Source organism: Trachurus trachurus (assembly GCF_905171665.1).
Source record: "Trachurus trachurus genome assembly, chromosome: 19".
In the NCBI taxonomy this organism is placed as follows: domain Eukaryota; kingdom Metazoa; phylum Chordata; class Actinopteri; order Carangiformes; family Carangidae; genus Trachurus; species Trachurus trachurus.
In genome coordinates, this window is record NC_139913.1 from 2,556,786 (window position 1) to 2,577,500 (window position 20,715).

Below are 20,715 nucleotides of genomic sequence, written 5' to 3' on the forward strand. Positions count from 1 at the left end.
CAAGTTCTCTGGACAACCCTTCCACCCATTGCTCAGACTTGTGAGCAGTTGACAAAATGTGGCTGCAAGACTGAATGCCAAGGACGATGCAAATGCTATCGCTTCGGCCTGAAGTGCACACAGTTGTGTGCCTGTGCATGTGAGGGCTAAGAAAATAGAACAACCAAGTTTAAGTTGAATGTTTGAGTTGGATATTTGTATTATTATTTTTTAAGTTATGTTGATTCAAGTTCTGGATCGTAAAACATGCAGCCTATGCTTTGACACCTTTTCTGTGTTTTTATACCGTTATCTAAAAAAAAAAAAAAAAAAAAAAAAAAATAGCCTATACAAAAAAAAAAAAAATGGGGGAGACAAAGACAGCCTCTACGTGGCCTCCCCTACAAGTAGCTTACAGGTCCAAAAGCTTTAAGTGAAACTAATGTCTTTGTTTGTGAGTGTTTTTTTCATTTAATTCGCATTGTATCATCATAATATTCAATAATTTTGATTTTCTAAATGCAGAGTTGTATTTCTCATGTGCAAAAACACATATTTCAATGTATAAACCATCAGAATAGGACTATTCAATCAAAATATAGTTCAAACGCTGTTTCAAACCACTTCGAATGGCGGCCATCTTGAAAAATGGTGGCCACTTTGTTTGTTCAAGTGGGCAACGTACTTTTATGAGATAGTAGGTCCAAAAGCACTTGTGTACCAAATTTGGCGCTTGTACCACAAAGTGAACGATTTTTCATTAATGTGCTCCACTATTATCATAGCTCAAACAGTTGCTCTCAAATTAAAACTAAATTCTGCTCACTGACTGGGTGTTTTACTCTGAAGCCCCATGTGGAAGCAACGCGCCTGTCAACGAGCGCTTTTATTTTTTTAAAAGGCAGAAACCGGAAGCTGCTCTGCATCTATGACTGTGTGTATGTGACTGCAGCTTGACTACGACAGCAGCGGTGGTGGACAGCTGCTGCCACAGCCGCACACCGGACCAACAGGACTGAGGCTGAGCTGAGCTGAGCTGAGCCAGACTGTGTAAGTACTAAACACAAACACACAAATCCTGCAGAACCGAGCAGAACCGAACCGGACTGAACCGGAAAGAGAAAGAGAGAAACAGAGAGAAAGAGAGGAGAGAAAGAGGAGAGGAGCCGCCGAGGCTTTAATGGAGGCGGGAGAGAGGAAACGTATCGGCCGGTGCTGAGGCCCGTGACAGCGGTCTGATGTCCGCGGGGGGAACCGAGCTCTGGTCCCCGAGTCTCCGCTGTGGACCTTTAATAATAATAATAATAATAATAATAATAATAATAATAATAATAATAATAATAATAATAATAATAATAATAGCCTAATATTAATATCAATGTAATTAGGATACAACATGACACACATCATGATCCAGTGGTGGACATGGAGGAGGAGAGGGTTCATCCGCTCCAACACAGGATTAATAGCATCATATGATCTTTATTATTATTATAGGCTATTATTATTGTTATTATTATTGACCTGTTGTGTCCATGGAGACGTGGAGTTGCTGTTTTACACTGGATTAGACTTTATAGATGTGTCTGTGTGATATAGATCTGATATCAGTGGCTAATAATCCATGTTCAGGTCAGGTTTCCTCCAGATGTTCTGCTTCTTTCTCGTTGGGATGTGCAGCTTTTGTCTGAATAAATGATCATTAATGAGATATAAATGAGATGTGAGGTGTATATGTAGGCTATAAGATAGCTACACCATCAGATAGTAACTGAAGGAATCAGCTGTTAGTTTCAGTCTGACTGTCATATACAGAGTTTACATTGTTCTGACCTGTTGGGCTTTCTGTTTCAGTGTGTGTGTGTGATTTTTCAGTGTTTGTGCGGTGAGGTCAGGTCACTGTGGTGTTGTCAGGGGAAAAACCTACAAAGTTCATTTTCCTCCTCGACCTGAAAGAACCTGAGAGGAGGAGGAAGAGGAGAGGAGGAGGAGGAGGAGGAGGAGGAGGAGGAGGAGGAGGAGGAGGAGGAGGAGGAGAGGAGGTGTTCACCTGTCCATCACTCTGTCAGTCTCTGAATAAACTACTGATTGACAGGTGGAGCAGGAATCTGATGATTCATTAAACCTGTTTCTTTGTTCTGGATTTAAACACATTTTATTTAGTTTGAGGGGAGGAAACGCTGCAGAAGCTCCATGTTTGATAAAACCGTGTGTGTGTGTGTGTGTGTGTGTGTGTGTGTGTGTGTGTGTGTGTGTGTGTGTGTGTGTGTGTGTGTGTGTGTGTGTGTGTGTGTGTGTGTAAACAGTCGATGAGGGAAACAGATGCAGAAGTCACAACAATAGTGTTTTACAACTCGGCGGCTCCGTCCATTGTTGTCTCTTCAGGTCCAGTGGGTTCAGACGTTCTGGGTCTGATGGACCCGTTGGTTCTGCTCAGCAACTTCTCTGTTAAAGGGATAGTTCAACATTTACGGCAAATTGGCCCATTGCCATAATCCCTATAGTCATAGCAGTAGGTCCGTTACCGTTAATTGTCGGTGCAAGCTATTTTTATAATCAAATACAACTCCACAACGCTCTGGTGGACAAGTTGTGGACAACTTCAGGGACAGTTTTTCATCAACAGTCTCTGTATTTCCCTCTAAAACAACTCTGTGTGGTAACGTTGTGTTATTATCTCATAGCGTGGTGAATGTGCAGCTCACAACTTGTCCACCAGAGCGTTGTGGAGTTGTTGGATTGTGTATTTGATGAGTTTGATGAGGGAAACCAAGAAATCCCATAATGAGCCTCCGTAGCGTAGCTCTGAGCAGCTCACGGCTCTGCTCTGCCGTTCTAAAAACAGCTTGCACCGACAATTAAAGGTAACGAACCTACTGCTATGACTATAGGGATTATGGCAATGGGCCAATTTGCCAAAATGTTGAACTATCCCTTTAATCCTGCATATGTAACCATGTCTATCTCGCAACACACACACACACACACACACACACACACACACACTTCCCAGGTGTTTTCCTGACAGTCCTCTTGTTTTACCAAAGTAGAATTAAAACTAAAACCTGAAACTGAACTTCACATGTGAAAAATCACAGGTGTGTTTGTGAGTGACACAACACAACACACAGTCTGGTGTGTGTTGTGTTGTGTTGTGTTGTGTTGTGTTGTGTTGGTCACCTGCCTGTAGCAACACGTTGTCTCTGTGTGAGACGTGTTAAAGGCATCTGGACACTGACTCATCCAGATGTTGTTGAAGCTACACACACACACACACACACACACACACACACACACACACACACACACACACACACACACACACACACACACACACACACACACACACACACACACAGACGTCAGGACTGAAGCTGCTTCATGTTATTGACTTTAAAGTGAGACTGAAGGAATTAAAAAGCTCCTTCAGACCTGCACTGCAAAAACTCAAAATCTTTCCAGGAATATTTGTCTTATGTCTTGTCAAAATGTCTCATTTCTAGTCAAAACTAATCTCTTTCCACTTAAAATAAGACTCATCACCAAAAAATCAACTTGTTTTTAGATCATTTTCACTTGTTTCAAACACATTTTCAATTGAAATAAGTAGAAAAATCTGCCAGTCAAAGCAAGTTTTTTGTGCTTGTAATAAGAAAGAAAAACTTTCTCCACTGTCAGATTTTTCTACTTATTTAAAGTGGAAAATTTGCTTGAAAAAAGTAAAAAGTGTCTAAAAACAAGCTACTTTTTAATGTGATGAGTCTTATTTTAAGTAGAATGAGATTTATTTTGACTAGAAATGACATTTTGACTAGAAATAAGACAAATATTCTTGGTAAGAGTTTGAATTTTTGCAGTGAGACTGAGGGCAAAGAGCACGTAGCACCTGATACTGTTGCTCACCTGTCTCCTCCTCTCCCCCCCCCCCCCCCCCTCCCCCCGGGGGCAGCAGCGTTCCTGTGATGCCCCGGGGCGGGCCGAGCTGCTCGGGGTTGCGATGCCGTACGTGGACCGACAGAATCGCATCTGCGGCTTCCTGGACATCGAGGAGAATGAGAGCAGCGGCCGGTTCCTACGGCGATACTTCATCCTGGACACGCAGCAGGGCAGTCTGCTGTGGTACATGGACAACCCACAGGTGTGTGTGTGTGTGTGTGTGTGTGTGTGTGTGTGTGTGTGTGTGTGTGTGTGTGTGTGTGTGTGTGTGTGTGTTTCCTCTAGTGAGGAGACATTAATAGACTCATTTCCTTCCTTCCTCCTTCATCTAGTTTCATTTATCAGTTTATTTATTTGCCCAACAGCAGCAGAGGTAGATTTAAAAATTCTCCATCTTGGTTCATTCTATTTAAAAAACTAATAAAGGGATAGTTCAACATTTTTGGCAAATTGGCCCATTGCCATAATCCCTATAGTCATAGCAGTAGGTTCGTTACCTTTAATTGTCGGTGCAAGCTATTTTAAGAACGGCGGAGCAGAGCCGTGAGCTGCTCAGAACTACGCTACGGAGGCTCATGGGATTTCTTAATTGGTTTCCCCTCATCAAACTCATCAAATACACAATCTAACAACTCCACAACGCTCTGGTGGACAAGTTGTGACCTGCACATTCACCACGCTATGAGATAATAACACAACGTTACCACACAGAGTTGTTTTAGAGGGAAATTCAGAGACTGTTGATGAAAAACTGTCCCTGAAGGCAACGTGCATCAGCGGTTTTACATGAATTTCCCTCTAAAACAACTCTGTGTGGTAACGTTGTGTTATTATCTCATAGCGTGGTGAATGTGCAGCTCACAACTTGTCCACCAGAGCGTTGTGGAGTTGTTGGATTGTGTATTTGATGAGTTTGATGAGGGAAACCAAGAAATCCCATAATGAGCCTCCGTAGCGTAGCTCTGAGCAGCTCACGGCTCTGCTCCGCCGTTCTAAAAATATCTTGCACCGACAATTAAAGGTAACAAACCTACTGCTGAGACTATAGGGATTATGGCAATGGGCCAATTTGACAAAAATGTTGAACTATCCCTTTAATTATATCAGCAAATCTAATAATGAAACTTTCACATTCATATTAATTATTATTATTATTATGACTCAGGTTGAATCTGAGCCTCCAACTGTCAAAGAGGAGGAGACGCTGCATTTCACTCGTTTTGTGCTCTATTGAATATTTGGGGCAGCGGGACACAGTGTGTGTGTGTGTGTGTGTGTGTGTGTGTGTGTGTGTGTGTGTGTGTGTGTGTGAGTGATAAGGGAACCCTCGCTGAGACACACAGTTCATCAGTTCATCAGTTCATCTGATTTGTGGGTCGTTGAATGGACAAAACTAAAACATTAACACTGTGACACAGGTTTGGAGGAAAAAGGTTTGTAAAGAGGAACCAGATCAGCTGGAGCGGTAAAAAAAAAAAAAAAAACTTGTCACAGGTGTGTGTGTGTGTGTGTGTGAGAACTGTGTCCAACCGAGTGGACAAACAGGAAGCAGAACAGAAACTGAAAAGCTGAGTCGTAGTAGTAGGTTATAATAAGTGCTCATATTTCCCACAGTGGGAAATTCCTCAAACACATCAGACTCAGATTTTACTGTAACTCCGACTGATAAAAAAGATTTAATCCTGATGATGATGATATTTTTGTGTTTGTTTGTCCAGAATCTGCCTAAAGGTGCAGACAGAGTGGGATCCCTCAACCTCACCTACATCTCCAAGGTGAGTTCACACACACACACACACACACACACACACACACACACACACACCAAACACCTGCAGAACGACTCACCGTCCAATCAGCTTCAGCTTCACCTGTGCAGCTAATTAGTGATGATGGACGAGGACAAATCAATACAGTGTACAGTAGTATTACATCATTTATTATATGAGTTTATTAACCAATACAATACAATAGCCTAAGCCTACATATAAACTACAATAAAGCTAAATTGGATACAGGTAATGTACAGTAAAAACATGCAATAAAACAATAAAACAAATGTGAAGACATATAAAAATTAACTAAAATGCCAAGGAATAAAACTAGTTTATTCTCTGGTTCCTTCACTAATTAGCTCCTTTTTTCAACCTTTATTTAACCAGGTAAAGCTTGTTGAGATGTAGAATCTCTTTTTCTAAAGCGACCTGACCAAGAGGCAGCAACATTACAATTACAAGTAGTAATACAGATAAATAACAATAGTTCAATAAATAAAAATGAAATTATCAGGGATAGATTGAAGGAAGTGCAGATTGTGTTTGTGTGTTTGTCTGACTGTCGTCGTCTCTTCTCTCTCCTTCAGGTCAGCGACGCCACCAAACTCAGACCGAAGGCAGAGTTCTGCTTCGGTAAGTTCACCTCCTCTTCTCCTCTTCCTCCTCCTCTTCCTCTCTTCTCCTCCTCTTCCTCTCTTCTCCTCCTCTCCTGCTCTGTCCATCCTCTGTTGTCTCTGTCTCTGTCTCTGTTTCCATGGACGCGTCACAGCCTTTTTAATCCCACCGAGGTGAAACTGTAACAAAGACAGAACGATAAAGTTTTTTCCTGTTTGGATATTTCACTGTGCTCGTCGTCGTCGTCTGTCTGCGTGAAGCTGAAACTGATCTGACGTCAGAGCAGCAGATCAACCATCATAATATACATAAATATATTTACATATACTACTATACATATACATATACACTGCAAAAAATCAAAATCTTACCAAGAATATTTGTCTTATTTCTAGTCAAAATGTCATTTCTAGTCAAAACAAATCTCATTCTACTTAAAATAAGACTCATCACATTAAAAGCAGCTTGTTTTTAGACACTTTTTACTTCTTTCAAGCATATTTTCACTTGAAATAAGTAGAAAAATCTGACAGTGGAGCAAGTTTTTCTTCCTTATTATAAGCACAAAAAACTTGCTTTCACTGGCAGATTTTTCTACTTATTTCAATTGAAAATTAGTTTGAAACAAGTGAAAATGATCTAAAAACAAGTTAATTTTTAGGTGATGAGTCTTATTTTAAGTGGAAAGAGATTAGTTTTGACTAGAAATGAGACATTTTGACAAGAAAGAAGACAAATATTCTTGGAAAGATTTTGAGTTTTTGCAGTGTGTGCAGTATATTGTCAGGCGTCCATTCACTGTAACAGAGAACACTTCTCTCTCTCCTTCCTCTCCTCTCTCCTTCATACCCAGTCTTTCCTTGTTTCCTTCCTTCCTTGTTTCCCCCTTCTGCCCTTCCTTGTCCTTTCTATTCCTCCCTCCCTCTCTTCCTCCTCCCTCCCTCTCCTCCTCCCTCCCTCCCTCCCTCCCTCCTTTCCTCTCCTGTTAGGTTTATTTCCTCTCTTTTGTCCCTCTCCACTTGTTGTTTTTCCTCCGGTGGCCAACAGTAGCTTTTTGTCACTCAATGGGAGGAAACTGTACAATAACCTTGACCTGACCTGTGTGCGTGTGTATTGTATGTGCATGTGTGTGTGTATGTGCATGTGCATGTGCATGTGTGTGTGTGTTTATTTGCATCTGGATGGGATGTTAACATCGGCACAAACACACACACACACACACGCACGCACATCCTCCGGCTCTGAGAGAATCCAGAAACAAACTGATATTTTTAGATCGTGATGATTTGCATGAAGCTCGTTGTGTTTCCTCTCTTCTTCCTCTTGCGTTTTCTAGTCTAATGTTTCACAATGACAAGAAGATGACTCTCTCTCTTTCTCTCTCTCTTTCTCCCCCCATCTCTCTCTCTCTCCTCTCCTCTTTCTCTCTCTCTCTTCCTGAAGTTATTAATGCAGGAATGAGGAAGTTCTATCTGCAGGCCAACGACCAGCAGGATTTGGTGGAATGGATCGGTGTTCTCAACAACGCCACCAAGATTACTGTGAGCCCCCACAACCACACACACACACCAATACACACACAGACACACATACACACACAGATACACACACATACCAACACACACACACACACACACACACACACACACACACACACAGATGGATCAATAGGTGACCCTGTTTCTCCTGCTCGGTCTCTGCCTCCGGCTGCAGCAGATGGAAAATCACCCATCAGGCCAGAGAGATTGAGTTCAGGCTTAACAGAGTGTAAAGGGCCAGAGGAGTGTGTGTGTGTGTGTGTGTGTGTGTGTGTGTGTGTGTGTGTGTGTGTGTGTGTGTGTGTGTGTGTGTGTGTGTGTGTGTGTGTGTGTGTGTGTGTGTGTGTGTGTGTGTGTGTGTGTGTGTGTGTGTGTGTGTGTGTGTGTGTGTTAGAGTGAGTCAGGGTTTCATGTTCACCTGCTGCTGCTGCTGCTGCTGCTGCGGCTGCACTGACCTCAGATCAGTGTCAGGAATCTCTGCAGCTCCGAGTGCATTTTAAAGTTTCATGATAACGCACACTGCAAAAACTCAAATATCAAATATCTAAGAATTTTTGTCTCATTTCTAGTCAAAACAAATCTCATTCTACTCAAAATAAGACTCGTCACATAAAAAGTAGCTTGTTTTTAGACACTTTTTACTTCTTTCAAGCAGATTTTCACTTGAAATAAGTAGAAAAATCTGATAGTGGAGCAAGTTTTTCTTTCTTCTTCTTATTACAGGCACAAAAAACTTGCTTTCACACTTTCAATTGAAAATTTGTTTGAAACAAGTGAAAATGATCTGAAAACAAGTTAATTTTTAGGTGATGAGTCTTATTCTAAGTGGAAAGAGATTAGTTTTGACTAGAAATGAGACATTTTGACCAGAAAGAAGACAAATATTGTGAGTTTTTGCAGTGCAGCATCTGGTTCCTGCTGCAGGAATCTTCAGCTTCAGTCTTTTTATTTTCCCAAAAACTCTGCAGCTCTGGTCTCATCAGTCGCCAGTCGGTCCAACGAGGAGGAGGAAGTCGTTAATTTGTGTTTGGGACAGTTTTAGCAGCAGCGGATGAATCCACATTTGGTGCTGTAGTGTAGTGTAGTGTAGTGTGTAGTGTAGTGTGTAGTGTAGTGTAGTGTGTATTTCTGGCAGCAGGATGGAGTCAAAATAAATTACAGTGTGTGTGTCCATGGTGCAGCAGCGTGGCAAAGGAAGAGGCTGCTGATGTTTTATATGTTTATAAATCCCACAGAAACACAAACTGACTCGTTAGACAAACACACAAAACCAGCAGCAGTAGTAAAGATCCTTAAAGGGGAATTCCGGCCATTTTTGACCCTTAAATCGTTGTCCTGATGGTCAGCCAGTGTTGGTTGGAGCAAAAACGCGACTAAAATTGATGCAGGCAAACCGGAGTTACCATGGCTACCCGGCGCTAGGGATAGCCACAACGCTAACCCATGGGGACAATTCTTTCAACCACAACAAACACTCAGAAAACAATCAAATATCTCTGGTACATGACTGGAATCCTTAGAGACACCAGAGTTCAGCTATCTGAGGTGAGTGTCTACATGCAAAGACACAAAGTTTATACTGTTTATACTACACTATCCACCTTTTTCCGAACATCAAAAACGTAGCCTGTTTTGCCGGTTTTGCTCTTCCGGTGGAATTTTACGTTTACGTTTCTATGGTTTCGGTAATCGCAGTAAATGCATGGATTTCTTTCTCTCTTTTTTTTCAATGAAACTTTGTAAAACACATGGATCATCACACTAGAAGCTTTTAACAGTGGATATCACACAAATTGACATCCGTGTTAAAAGCCATAGATGACGTTCAGAAACTTGTGGATATGAGTTCAGTGGTGTCTCTAAGGATTCCAGTCATGTACCATAGAGATTGTTTTCTGAGTGTTTGTTGTGGTTGAAAGAATTGCCCCCATAGGTTAGCGTTGTCGCTATCCCTAGCGCCGTGTAGCCATGGTAACTCTGGTTTGCCTGCATCAATTTCTTTCTTTTTTTTTAACTTACTTTTTTATTTGACACATACAAACATAAATTTAACAAACACCAAGGAGATGTATATTGTATAAAGTTACACTTGCTTGAGATTCTTGAAACTGAAAGTTTTCTTTTTTTTATGTTGAATATTCTTTGTAAATATCAGTCCGTAGCCTATTCTTGTACTTGTACGTCATATTTCCATAGTCCATTTCTCCTCTCTATTCTGCCTTGATTGGCATGTTACCTTAGTAGGAGTACATTTTTTTAATAATGTCCATTTTTTATCAACTGTAGTCTCACTGTGATTTTCTCCATGACAAATAAATTTTTTACCCTGTCTCTCCATTGTGTTATTCTTGGGGGCAGTGGTTTCAACCAAGAAGCTGTTATGGTCTTTTTTGCTACCAGCAGCAGGACTCTTAGCAAATATTTAGATCTCTTGTCTGTCATAGTATCAGGAATTATACCCCAAATATACAATGATGGTCCCATAGGGAAATTAATACCCATAATTTCCTTCTGAATATTTTCCCAGAAGTCTTGTATTTTGGGGCAATCCCAAAATACACCTGCCTGCATCAATTTCAGTCGTGTTTTTTGCATCAGGACAACCATTTAGGGGTCAAAAATGGCCGTAATTCTCCTTTAAAGAGGTGAAGTGACTGAGCATTGTTGTGTCTCTAGGTGCCAAAGCCGGGCGAGGGCCAGGCAGCAGCAGCGGACGCCCCCCAGGAACCGGCTGGAGCCACGAAACAGGTCTCGTACAGGACCGAGATCATAGGAGGAGTCCCCATCATCACCGCCACACAGGTAACACACACACACACACACACACTGCAGAGAGTGTGTGTGTGTGTGGTGTATTAGCAGCAGCAGCAGCAGGTTCAGTCCTGTCCGTGCTGGTATGCAGCCACAGGCACGTGACCCATAATGCATCAGCACAGACAAGTGACGGCCGGTCTGAGCCTCTACGACTGGAAGACTTTGACTTTTTAAAACACGTCCAGTGGAACGAACATCGACACACACACACACACACTGCAAAAACTCAACATCTTTCCAAGAATTATTTGTCTTATTTCTTGTCAAAATGTCTCATTTCTAGTCTAAACTAAACTCTTTCCACTTAAAATAAGACTCATCACCTAAAAATTAACTTAATAAGAAAGAAAAACTTGCTCCACTATCAGATTTTTCTACTTATTTCAAGTGACAATCTGCTGGAGAGAAGTAAAAAGTGTCTAAAAACAAGCTACTTTTTATGTGATGAGTCTTATTTTAAGTAGAATGAGATTTGTTTTGACTAGAAATAAGACAAATATTCTTGGTAAGATATTGAGTTTTTGCAGTGCACTGCACACAGCAGGTTTAAATGAGAAAGAAGAACCAATAGGAGAGGATTAAAACAGTTCTCATGGCTGTTAGTTTGTGGTTGTGCTGTTTTCAGTCTCAGGTCACATCAGAGCAGCAGGTCGATGATTTGACACTTCCATAAATTAGTGCTGAGAGGAAAGAGCCGCTCACTTCTGCATTTCTTCATTGTGCTCTATTCAAATTTCTCTGCTCGACAAAAAAATAAATGTGTGTGTTGAACTGTAGCTACATCTACGGAAGCGTATTGCATTCACTTGAGTAATTATTTTCTGTTTTTCGGGGGAATTTTTTTCTGACTTACGTAGCTTCAGGATTTCAAAACCCTGTGAGAAGCTCCCACCTGCAAGTAACGTAGGGACTGATTTCAAAATAAAAGTGCTGCTCTGATGTTTTCTGGGTGACTCTCTCTGAGGAGGTGTTCAGGTAGTTTCCTTTCAATATAAATCTGAATTTACTGGGAACACAGTGAAAATAAGACTGTATTTTCCATGGATGTATGTTAAGCAATGTAAAAGAAGGCGCCTTTACTCATTGTGCTATGAGTAGTAGGCTACTTTTATTTTGAAGGATGTTTGTTATACGCTCCCGGATGTGTCGTGTGTAGCTTGCCCCCGGAAAAGTTTGTTGATGCTTCTATGTGTTTGAGCCGTCAGTCTGGAAAATAAAGCAATAGTGGAACCTGAACCAAAGTGGAGTTTGAATAAAAATCCTTAACAATGTTTCTCATGGATCGAAGATGTAATAGATCCATGATGAAGTGGAGGCTTCGCTGCAGCGGTTAAACGTTACTTGCAGGTTGCGGGATTTTGAAATCTCGTTAAGTAAAAAAAAATTAGTTAGAAAAACAGAAAAAAGTACCCCAAAAAACAAACCAAAAAATAAATTACTCAGAAAAACAGGATTTTTTAATTATTATTCAAGTGAATGCAATACGCTTCAGTCTGCACCGTGAAGCAGTTTAGTTTCCTGCAGCTCGTTGATGGAGCTGGTGGAGACCAAACATGGAGCTGGAGGAGAGTGTTGACGACTTTGTGTTTCATGGATGTTGTGTTATATTTGTATACACTGACTGTATATTTGTGTGTGTGTGTGTGTGTGTGTTGTAGGAGCAGGGCGAGGGTCAGAACGGCGCGGAGCGAGGAGGTCTGAAGCGATGTCAGAACCAGCTGCCCTACTTCCTGTCCAGAGGAGCTCAGGACCAGAGCTTCATCAAGGCCGGTTACTGTGTCAAACAGGGAGCAGTGGTGAGAACACACACACACACACACACACACTAACACATTAACACACACACACACACAACGTTGATGGTTCTTGTGACTGATGGAGCTGCTCCTCTTCCTCAGATGAAGAACTGGAAGAGGAGGTACTTCATGCTGGATGAAAACGCCCTCAGCTACTACAAGTCTGACCTGGTGAGAAACTGTTGGAGTGGAGTTTCTCAATCGTGTTGCAACAGAAACACACACACACACACACACACACACACACACACACACACACACACAGCTCATTACAAGTTAATGCTGCAATAAAACTGTACAAATGACAGACTGACAGAAATCAGTGGAGCAATCCAGAGTGTGTGTGTGTGTGTGTGTGTGTGTGTGTGTGTGTGTGTGTGTTTGAGACCGTGTGTGTGTGTGTGTGCGTGTGCAGCGAGGCTTGTTTTGCCCTCAGGGAGTGTGTGTGTGTGTGTGTGTGTGTCCCTACATGCAGCAGCGTGCTTCCTGAATTCCTCCTCATATGATCCTCGTGTGGACGGATTAGCGAGTCCCAACCACAGCCTGTGTGTGTGTGTGTGTGTGTGTGTGTGTGTGTGTGTGTGTGTGCACATAGTATATGGACACACCCTGCGCGCGTGTGTGCGTGTGCATACTGGCTGTGTGTTCATGCCTCTATATTTTCCACTCCACAGGTATTCACAGGCTCGTGTGTGTGTAACTGTGTGACAATGGAACAAACTTGATGCTGCTTTCTGCAAATCCCACAATGCATTGCTTTCTCTTTTATAGACGCTATAGTAGTGTAATTATAGTTCATGTAAAAGACACGCGTCATTACAGTAAAACTATTAGTAACTTACTGAGTCTGCACTGCAAAAAATCTTACCAAGGATATTTGTCTTATTTCTGGTCAAAACAATCTCATTATACTTAAAATAAGACTCATCATATTAAAAAGTAGCTTGTTTTTAGACACTTTTTACTTCTTTCAAGCAGATTTTCACTTGAAATAAGTAGAAAAATCTGATAGTTGAGCAAGTTTTTCTTTCTTATTACAAACACAAAAAAAACTTGCTTTCACTGGCAGATTTTTCTACTTATTTCAATTGAAAATTAGTTTGAAACAAGTGAAAATGATCTAAAAACAAGTTCATTTTTAGGTGATGAGTCTTATTTTAAGTGGAAAGAGATTAGTTTTGACTAGAAATGAGACATTTTGACAAGAAATAAGACAAATATCCTTGGAAAGATTTTCAGTTTTTGCAGTGTGTGTGTGTGTGTGTGTGTGTGTGTCTGTATTTGTGCACAAGCTGAAAATATCCTTGAGTGTGTGAGTGTGAGTGAACGAGTCGTCAGCTGCCGTCAGTTAAACCTGTGAGGACGAGCGTGGGTGACACATGAAAGTTATTCAAACAAACTGTAAATAGCCTCAGTTCACACACACACACATGAACACATGGACACATGGACACATGGACACACACACACTCATGTCACTGCAGACACACAATCTTCACAGCTCCAGAAACACCACACACTAACTCCACGCTCCCTGTTCGGCCTGAGCACTGCAAAAACTCAAACTCCTTCCAAGAATATTTGTCTTCTTTCTTGTCAAAATGTCTCATTTCTAGTCAAAACAAAAACTCTTTCCACTTAAAATAAGACTCATCACCTAAAAATTAACTTGTTTTTAGATCATTTTCACTGGTTTCAAACTAATCTTCAATTGAAATAAGTAGAAAAATCTGCCAGTCAAAGCAAGATTTTTGTGCTTGTAATAAGGAAGAAAAACTTGCTCCACTGTCAGATTTTTCTACTTATTTCAAGTGAAAATCTGCTTGAAAGAAGTAAAAAGTGTCTAAAAACAAGCTACTTTTTAATGTGATGAGTCTTATTTTAAGTAGAATCAGATTTGTTTTAACTAGAAATGACATTTTGACTAGAAATAAGACAAATATTCTTGGTAAGATTTTGCATTTTTACAGTGTGAGGAGAAAGTCTGTGGTGGTTTTTATGCTGCACGACGTATCAAAGCTCTTTAAATAACCTTTAATTGTCAGTTCTGTCTGTGATGAGTCAGTCACAGCGAAGCGACGTCATGATGCTGATTGGTTCTTCTGGCTCCACATCCACTCAGACTGGAGTTACTGTGGTTGATGGGATGGATGTGTTCAGCTCTGTGAACGTAGTTGATAGTGGATGAGATGAGTCGTACAGAAGAAGACAAGACATTCATACGTTTCATTTCCTCAGGTCACAGGAGCATTTCCTTGAGATCTCGAGAAAACGAAACTTTGTTTTCCAAAGATAACGACATCATTAGCTGGAGGATCACAAAACAACAACATGTACAGACTTTTCATTAGAGGAAAATAACGATCGGTGCATCATATAACCCTTCAATGTAATAACTTTATCCCTCAGAATTAGTGCTGTCAGAACGAACTTCGCTTTTCAAACAGAACTCGAATTATTTTAAAAATGAGAACATTCGAAGGTGGAAACGTGTTCCTTCCACAACGACGCAAATTAACGTCATGCGTCGTGACATATGGGGAAGTATAGATGTTGATAAAACAAACTATTTTGTTGTTGATGTGCGCGACGTAGAGCTGCAGCTTCAAATTTACGACCAGAATTGTTAATTAATAATTAATTGCAGGTTTATTTGACCCAGGCTCACCTACGTGTTCCCACGCTACATGCACACCTTCTTTTATTTTTTATTGATCGATCCGCGGACACTTGAATGCCGATCGATCTCATTTCTAGTCAAAACTAAACTCTTTCCACTTAAAATAAGACTCATCACCTAAAAATGAACTTGTTTTTAGATCATTTTCACTTGTTTCAAACAAATTTTCACTTGAAATAAGTAGAAAAATCTGCCAGTGAAAGCAAGTTTTTGTTCTTGTAATAAGAAAGAAAAACTTGCTCCACTATCAGATTTTTCTACTTATTTCAAGTAAAAATCTGCTTGAAAGAAGTAAAAAGTGTCTAAAAACAAGCTACTTATTATATAATGAGTCTTATTTTAAATATAATGAGTTTAGGTTTGACTAGAAATTAGACAAGTAAGATTTTGAGTTTTTGCAGTGAATGCCCTTAAGTGGACGAGGGCCGTTATAATAAGCTGCTATAGGTGGATATGATGAGCAAAAACAAAAAAGACACTTTAATAATTTGAATATATAACATAAGCAAAACAAAATATGGATTATTGGCAGCTCTGGGCTTCCGTATATAGATTGACTCCTCTGTCCTCTGTCCACAGGAGCGGGAGGCGCTGAGGGTCGTCCCCCTGAAGGAGATCCACAAGGTCCAGGAGTGTAAACAGAGGTGAGATAAATAACTCTGAGGCTCAGTCAGCAGGTGAACAGCTCGTGGTGTTCTCCAGATGTGTCAGTAATAACAGCTGTGTCTGTGTCTCTGTCCAGCGAGCTCATGATGAGGGACAACCTGTTTGAGACGGTCACCAGCTCCAGAACCTTCTACATACAGGTAACACACAGGAAGAGCCTTTAAAGGAGTGTTCTGCTCATTTTCCACAACTTAAAACAGTTCCCAGGTGTCTTAAAGACGTGTCTGAGACGCGTTTCGGTCAAAATCCCCCAAGGATCAAACATCACAGCTCTTTTCTTCCTCTCAAAATAACAGGCCTTTCCGTCAAAATAAAAGCACCAAGCTAATAAAATGCGGTGAAACTCTTTAATTTAAGGAATATAATTTACAAGAAAGTCCCCGAGCCATTAAGTTAACATTTTGCTTTTATTGTATTACAAGTTAATGTCTATTTTATGTTGTATGTAAGTTTTATGTTGGTGAATTTGGTGATTTCGGTCTCCGCTACAGACGGGAACCAGAATGCAGACAAAATTCAGAGTTAACGGACACTTCGGACTCTTCGCTTGTCTGAAGAGCCTGGTGACGCGAGGCTAGGTAGCGGTGGTATTATGCAGATTTGAAAACTAGTTACATCACTGGAAGACAACTGAGGGAACAGCTCGTTAAACCACATGGATTTCAACCTAGGGACCCTGAAAATTACTGATATTTTTTGTCAATTCTCACATTTTGGTGACCGAAAGGCAAAACAAACACCCAGATTTATGTTAAAGAGCCTTCAGAAAGTGATATTTCCATAATATGTCCCCTTTAAATAATGATGTAAATATTATTTCTCACCATGTGTTGACCTCCTCTCCCCTCCCGTGTGTCAGGCCGACAGTCCAGAGGACATGCACAGCTGGATCAAGGCCATCTCAGGCGCCATCGTGGCCCAGCGAGGCCCCGGACGCTCGGCCAACACTGTAGGTGTCATGTTATATCATATACATGTGTGTGGTTAAAGTAAAGCAGGAAATAGTCAGACACACACACACACACACACATATAAGACTCAGCTGTAGGTCGGTTGGTTCATGTTGAACTGAAAATGAAAAACTTTTGAAAATCCAGAACGTTACACAAATTAGTTTTTAAACTTTCCTTTGATGCATTTATTATTTTCTAGTCAACAGCAGGAGAAGATTTAAACTCACATCAACATACACAAGATTAAAAAAAACTTAAGAAACAAAGCATTTTCTTGATATTTTGAATCCTGCCTTCTGATTGGTCTTCACTCTACATGAGGGGAAACTCCACCAATCAGGTGGCTCCACCTTGTGGCAGTAGAAATGACTGCAGCTGCTTTAAGAATCTTTTTTTTTTTTTTTACTTATTGAAGTTTATTAGTTGAATCGTTTTAATGTTTCCTGTTTGAACAGAATCAGTGTTTTCTGACTTTTTCAGGATTTTTACAACTCGATGATGATGATGATGATGACTGAGGACTGTTTTCAAGTGTTTCAGTTTTCTTTATGCAAAAAAAAAATGCCTGTCACACACCACACACATACACACCACACACACACACACACAGAACATTTCACAACACCTCTCTTGTCTCTCCGCTCTAACTCCTCCCTCTGTCTCTTCTCTCTGTTTGAAGAGTTTGTTTCCAAAACCACAGAATCATCCTTCAGAAGAAACAAAAGAAAGATTTCACAACTATAATGAACTTCTATGACAAACTGGTCTGCATTAACATTTAGACTGAGGTGTGATCGTGGCCTGTTGGTTTGTTAACAGGATTTTGTTCACAGACATTATGTGTTGATCTGGTTTCTAATCATGTAGTTAGATCAGGACTTGTTGTTTCCTGTTCATGTGACACAGCAGAGTTATAGATAGTATTTTTTAAAACCATATAACATTTCATTTGTGAGAAATATTCCCACCACTTTACAACAGCTATGGTCATTTTTTATCGCCATACTTCATATTATCACTTTATAAGTCAACTTTGTAATAAATTGTGCTTTTATTTTGAAAGCAGTAGGAGCAGCAGAGTCATGTAGTGCACTGCAAAAAGACTCATCACCTAAAAATTAACTTGTTTTTAGATCATTTTCACTTGTTTCAAACAAATTTTCAATTGAAATAAGTAGAAAAATCTGCCAGTGAAAGCTGATTTTTTTTTTTAAAACTTGCTCCACTATCAGATTTTTCTACTTGTTTCAAGTGAAAAATGCTTGAAAAAAGTAAAAAGTGTCTAAAAACAAGCTACTTTTTAATGTGATGAGTCTTATTTTAAGTGGAAAGAGATTAGTTTTGACTAGAAAAAAGACGAATATTCTTGGTAAGATTTTGAGTTTTTACAGTGTGATGAGGAAAACGTTGCAGCCAATCAGAGGAGAGCGTTTCCCCTGTGTTAATTGCGTAATAAAGGAACAACACATGAGTTAATGCAGAACAGTTGTGTTGTAGTGTGTGTGTGTGTGTGTGTGTGTGTGTGTGTGTGTGTGTGTGTGTGTGTGTGTGTGTGTGTGTGTGTGTGTGTGTGTGTGTGTGTGTGTGTGTGTGTGTGTGTGTGTGTGTGTGTGTTGGAAACAGGCTCTTCATGTTATTTGCTGTAAACTGTTTTCAGATCCGTCAGGCGCGGCGCCTGTCCAGCCCCTGTATACAGAGGTATACGCCCTTCTGCAGTGGTGAATGCAGCACGTATGTGGAGCCCCTCCCCCTCCCCCTCTCCTCCCCCTCCACCATGGCCTCTCTCTGAACCCCCCCATCACCACCACCAGCCTCCCCCTCCCCCCCATCACCCCCTCTCCACACCACAGGCCTCCTCTCTGAGCCTGTAGTGTGTGTTCATCATCCTGTTGTTTAAACAGTGGAATCGCCCTTTAACATCTGATCTGAGGTCTGTAGGTTCAGGTGAACTGTGTCTGAGGTTCCTCTCAGGGTTTGATCCTGTAAACAGGTAAAAACTCTGACGCATCCAGCTGCATTAAAGGGATTTGGCAAATTGGCCCATTGCCTTAATCGCTATAGTCATAGCAGTAGGTTCGTTAACTTTAATTGTCGCTGCAAGCTATTTTTAGAGGAAATTGAGAGACTGCTTGATGAAAAACTGTCCCTGAAGGCAACGTGCATCAGCGGTTTTGCATGAATTTACCTCTACAACAACTCTGTGTGGTAACGTTGTGTTATTATCTCATAGCGTGGTGAATGTGCAGGTCACAACTTGTCCACCAGAGCGTTGTGGAGTTGTTGGATTGTGTATTTGATGAGTTTGATGAGGGAAACCAAGAAATCCCATAATGAGCCTCCGTAGCGTAGCTCTGAGCAGCTCACGGCTCTGCTCCGCTGTTTTAAAAATAGCTTGCACCGACAATTAAAGGTAACGAACCTACTGCTATGACTATAGGGGTTATGGTGATGGACCAATTTGCCAAAATGTTGAACTATCCCGACGCTCTTCTCATCCTCATCCTCAGTATCTGCAGTATCAGGCTGTTAACCATCATAATCTGTTTGATATAAGAGGACAGTGATCAGTTAGTGAGTTAGTTGACCTTTGACCCTTTGACGACTTCCTGAAGCTTCACCATCGTAACATCATCGTTGTTTTACTGACTCGGCTTCTTTATTCATTTTTTATTTTCCTCCACATTTCGTTGACGTGTGGTCGACTCGTCCATCCCTTCGTCTCTGAGTCGGGTCCAACGACACGTTTCCTTCTCATTGGTTCATTCATTTTTAATGGTCTTTCTCGTCTGTTCCCTGTTTCACTTTTCATATCCTGCTGTGTGTTTATTTTTTTGTGTCTTAACATTTTACAGAGTTCCTGACTTGACTTCCAGCAGGACGTTGCACAAAAAAACAAAAACTCATCTCAAGCCTTTTTCTTTTTATTTTCCCCGCTAACCCTCTGTCGTGTTGTGTTTCTGTCTCTCCTTGGCGTGTGTGTGCGTGTGTGTGTGTGTGTGTGTGTGGTTTTCAGAGAGTGAGGTCTGACAGTGACACACTAACCTTCCCTAAATGAGCCCTGCTGCTGCTGCTGCTGCCTCCTACTTCCTGTCGTTCCCTCCCACCGCTGCCCATCGTCCAGTCACAACGCCCCGCTGCCTCTCAGCTTCCTTAGCAACCGCCACTCGACCCCTGTCCTGCTCCTTGGCAACTGCAGCATCACTCGTTCGTATGTGTCGCTGCTTGTAACTGCATGTTCATCCCTCGTGTGTTACACTCACCCTTCCACAGCATTTCATTCAGGAGGGAAGTGTGACCCCCGATCTGTGACTCAAACTGGACCTCGTCCTAATCCAGATTATGCACTGCAAAAACTCAAAATCTTTCCAAGAATATTTGTCTTATTTCTTGTCAAAATGTCTCAATTTTAGTCAAAACTAATCTCTTTCCACTTAAAATAAGACTCTTCACCTAAAAATTAACTTGTTTTTGGATAATTTTCATTTTTTTCAAACTAGTAGTCACTTGAAATAAGTAGAAAAATCTGCCAGTGAAAGCAAGTTTTTTGTGCTTGTAATAAGGAAGAAAAACTTGCTCCACTGTCAGATTTTCTAATTTAAAGTGGAAAATTTGCTTGAAAAAAGTAAAAAGTGTCTAAAAACAAGCTACTTTTTAATATGATGAGTCTTATTTTAAGTATAATTAGATTTATTTTGACTAGAAATGACATTTTGACTAGAAATAAGACAAATATTCTTGGTAAGATTGAATTTTTGCAGTGCAAAGTGTTCGCTGTGAGATAAATGTGAAATGTTTTTATGTTTTTAATCTCTGATGTTGGGGATTGAGACACTTCCTCTTCCTGTCTCTGAGCTGCGTTGATGCAGCAGCAGATAAGGTGTCACACAACTTTCCCTCCTCCTCTTCCTTCTCCTGCAGCAAAGAGCCGATCAGCTCATGACACAGCAGACGCAGCCTGTAAGA

The 20,715-nt window shown here is 40.8% G+C and overlaps 1 protein-coding gene across 1 annotated transcript in view; it reads left to right on the top strand.

Annotated features, from left to right (window-relative positions):
• Positions 1-968: 968 nt before the first annotated feature.
• LOC311002856 (pleckstrin homology domain-containing family A member 1-like) overlaps positions 969-20,715 on the top strand; it is a 22,881-nt gene continuing 3,134 nt past the window's right edge. Inside the window, exons 1-11 of the mRNA XM_083994417.1 lie at positions 969-1,029; positions 3,929-4,117; positions 5,634-5,690; positions 6,278-6,323; positions 7,749-7,846; positions 10,520-10,645; positions 12,316-12,453; positions 12,556-12,624; positions 15,713-15,777; positions 15,876-15,939; positions 16,659-16,748. Of these exons, the coding sequence (XP_083850543.1) occupies positions 3,977-4,117; positions 5,634-5,690; positions 6,278-6,323; positions 7,749-7,846; positions 10,520-10,645; positions 12,316-12,453; positions 12,556-12,624; positions 15,713-15,777; positions 15,876-15,939; positions 16,659-16,748 (894 nt within the window). The 5' untranslated portion in view covers positions 969-1,029; positions 3,929-3,976. The remainder of the gene's footprint in view (positions 1,030-3,928; positions 4,118-5,633; positions 5,691-6,277; positions 6,324-7,748; positions 7,847-10,519; positions 10,646-12,315; positions 12,454-12,555; positions 12,625-15,712; positions 15,778-15,875; positions 15,940-16,658; positions 16,749-20,715) is intronic.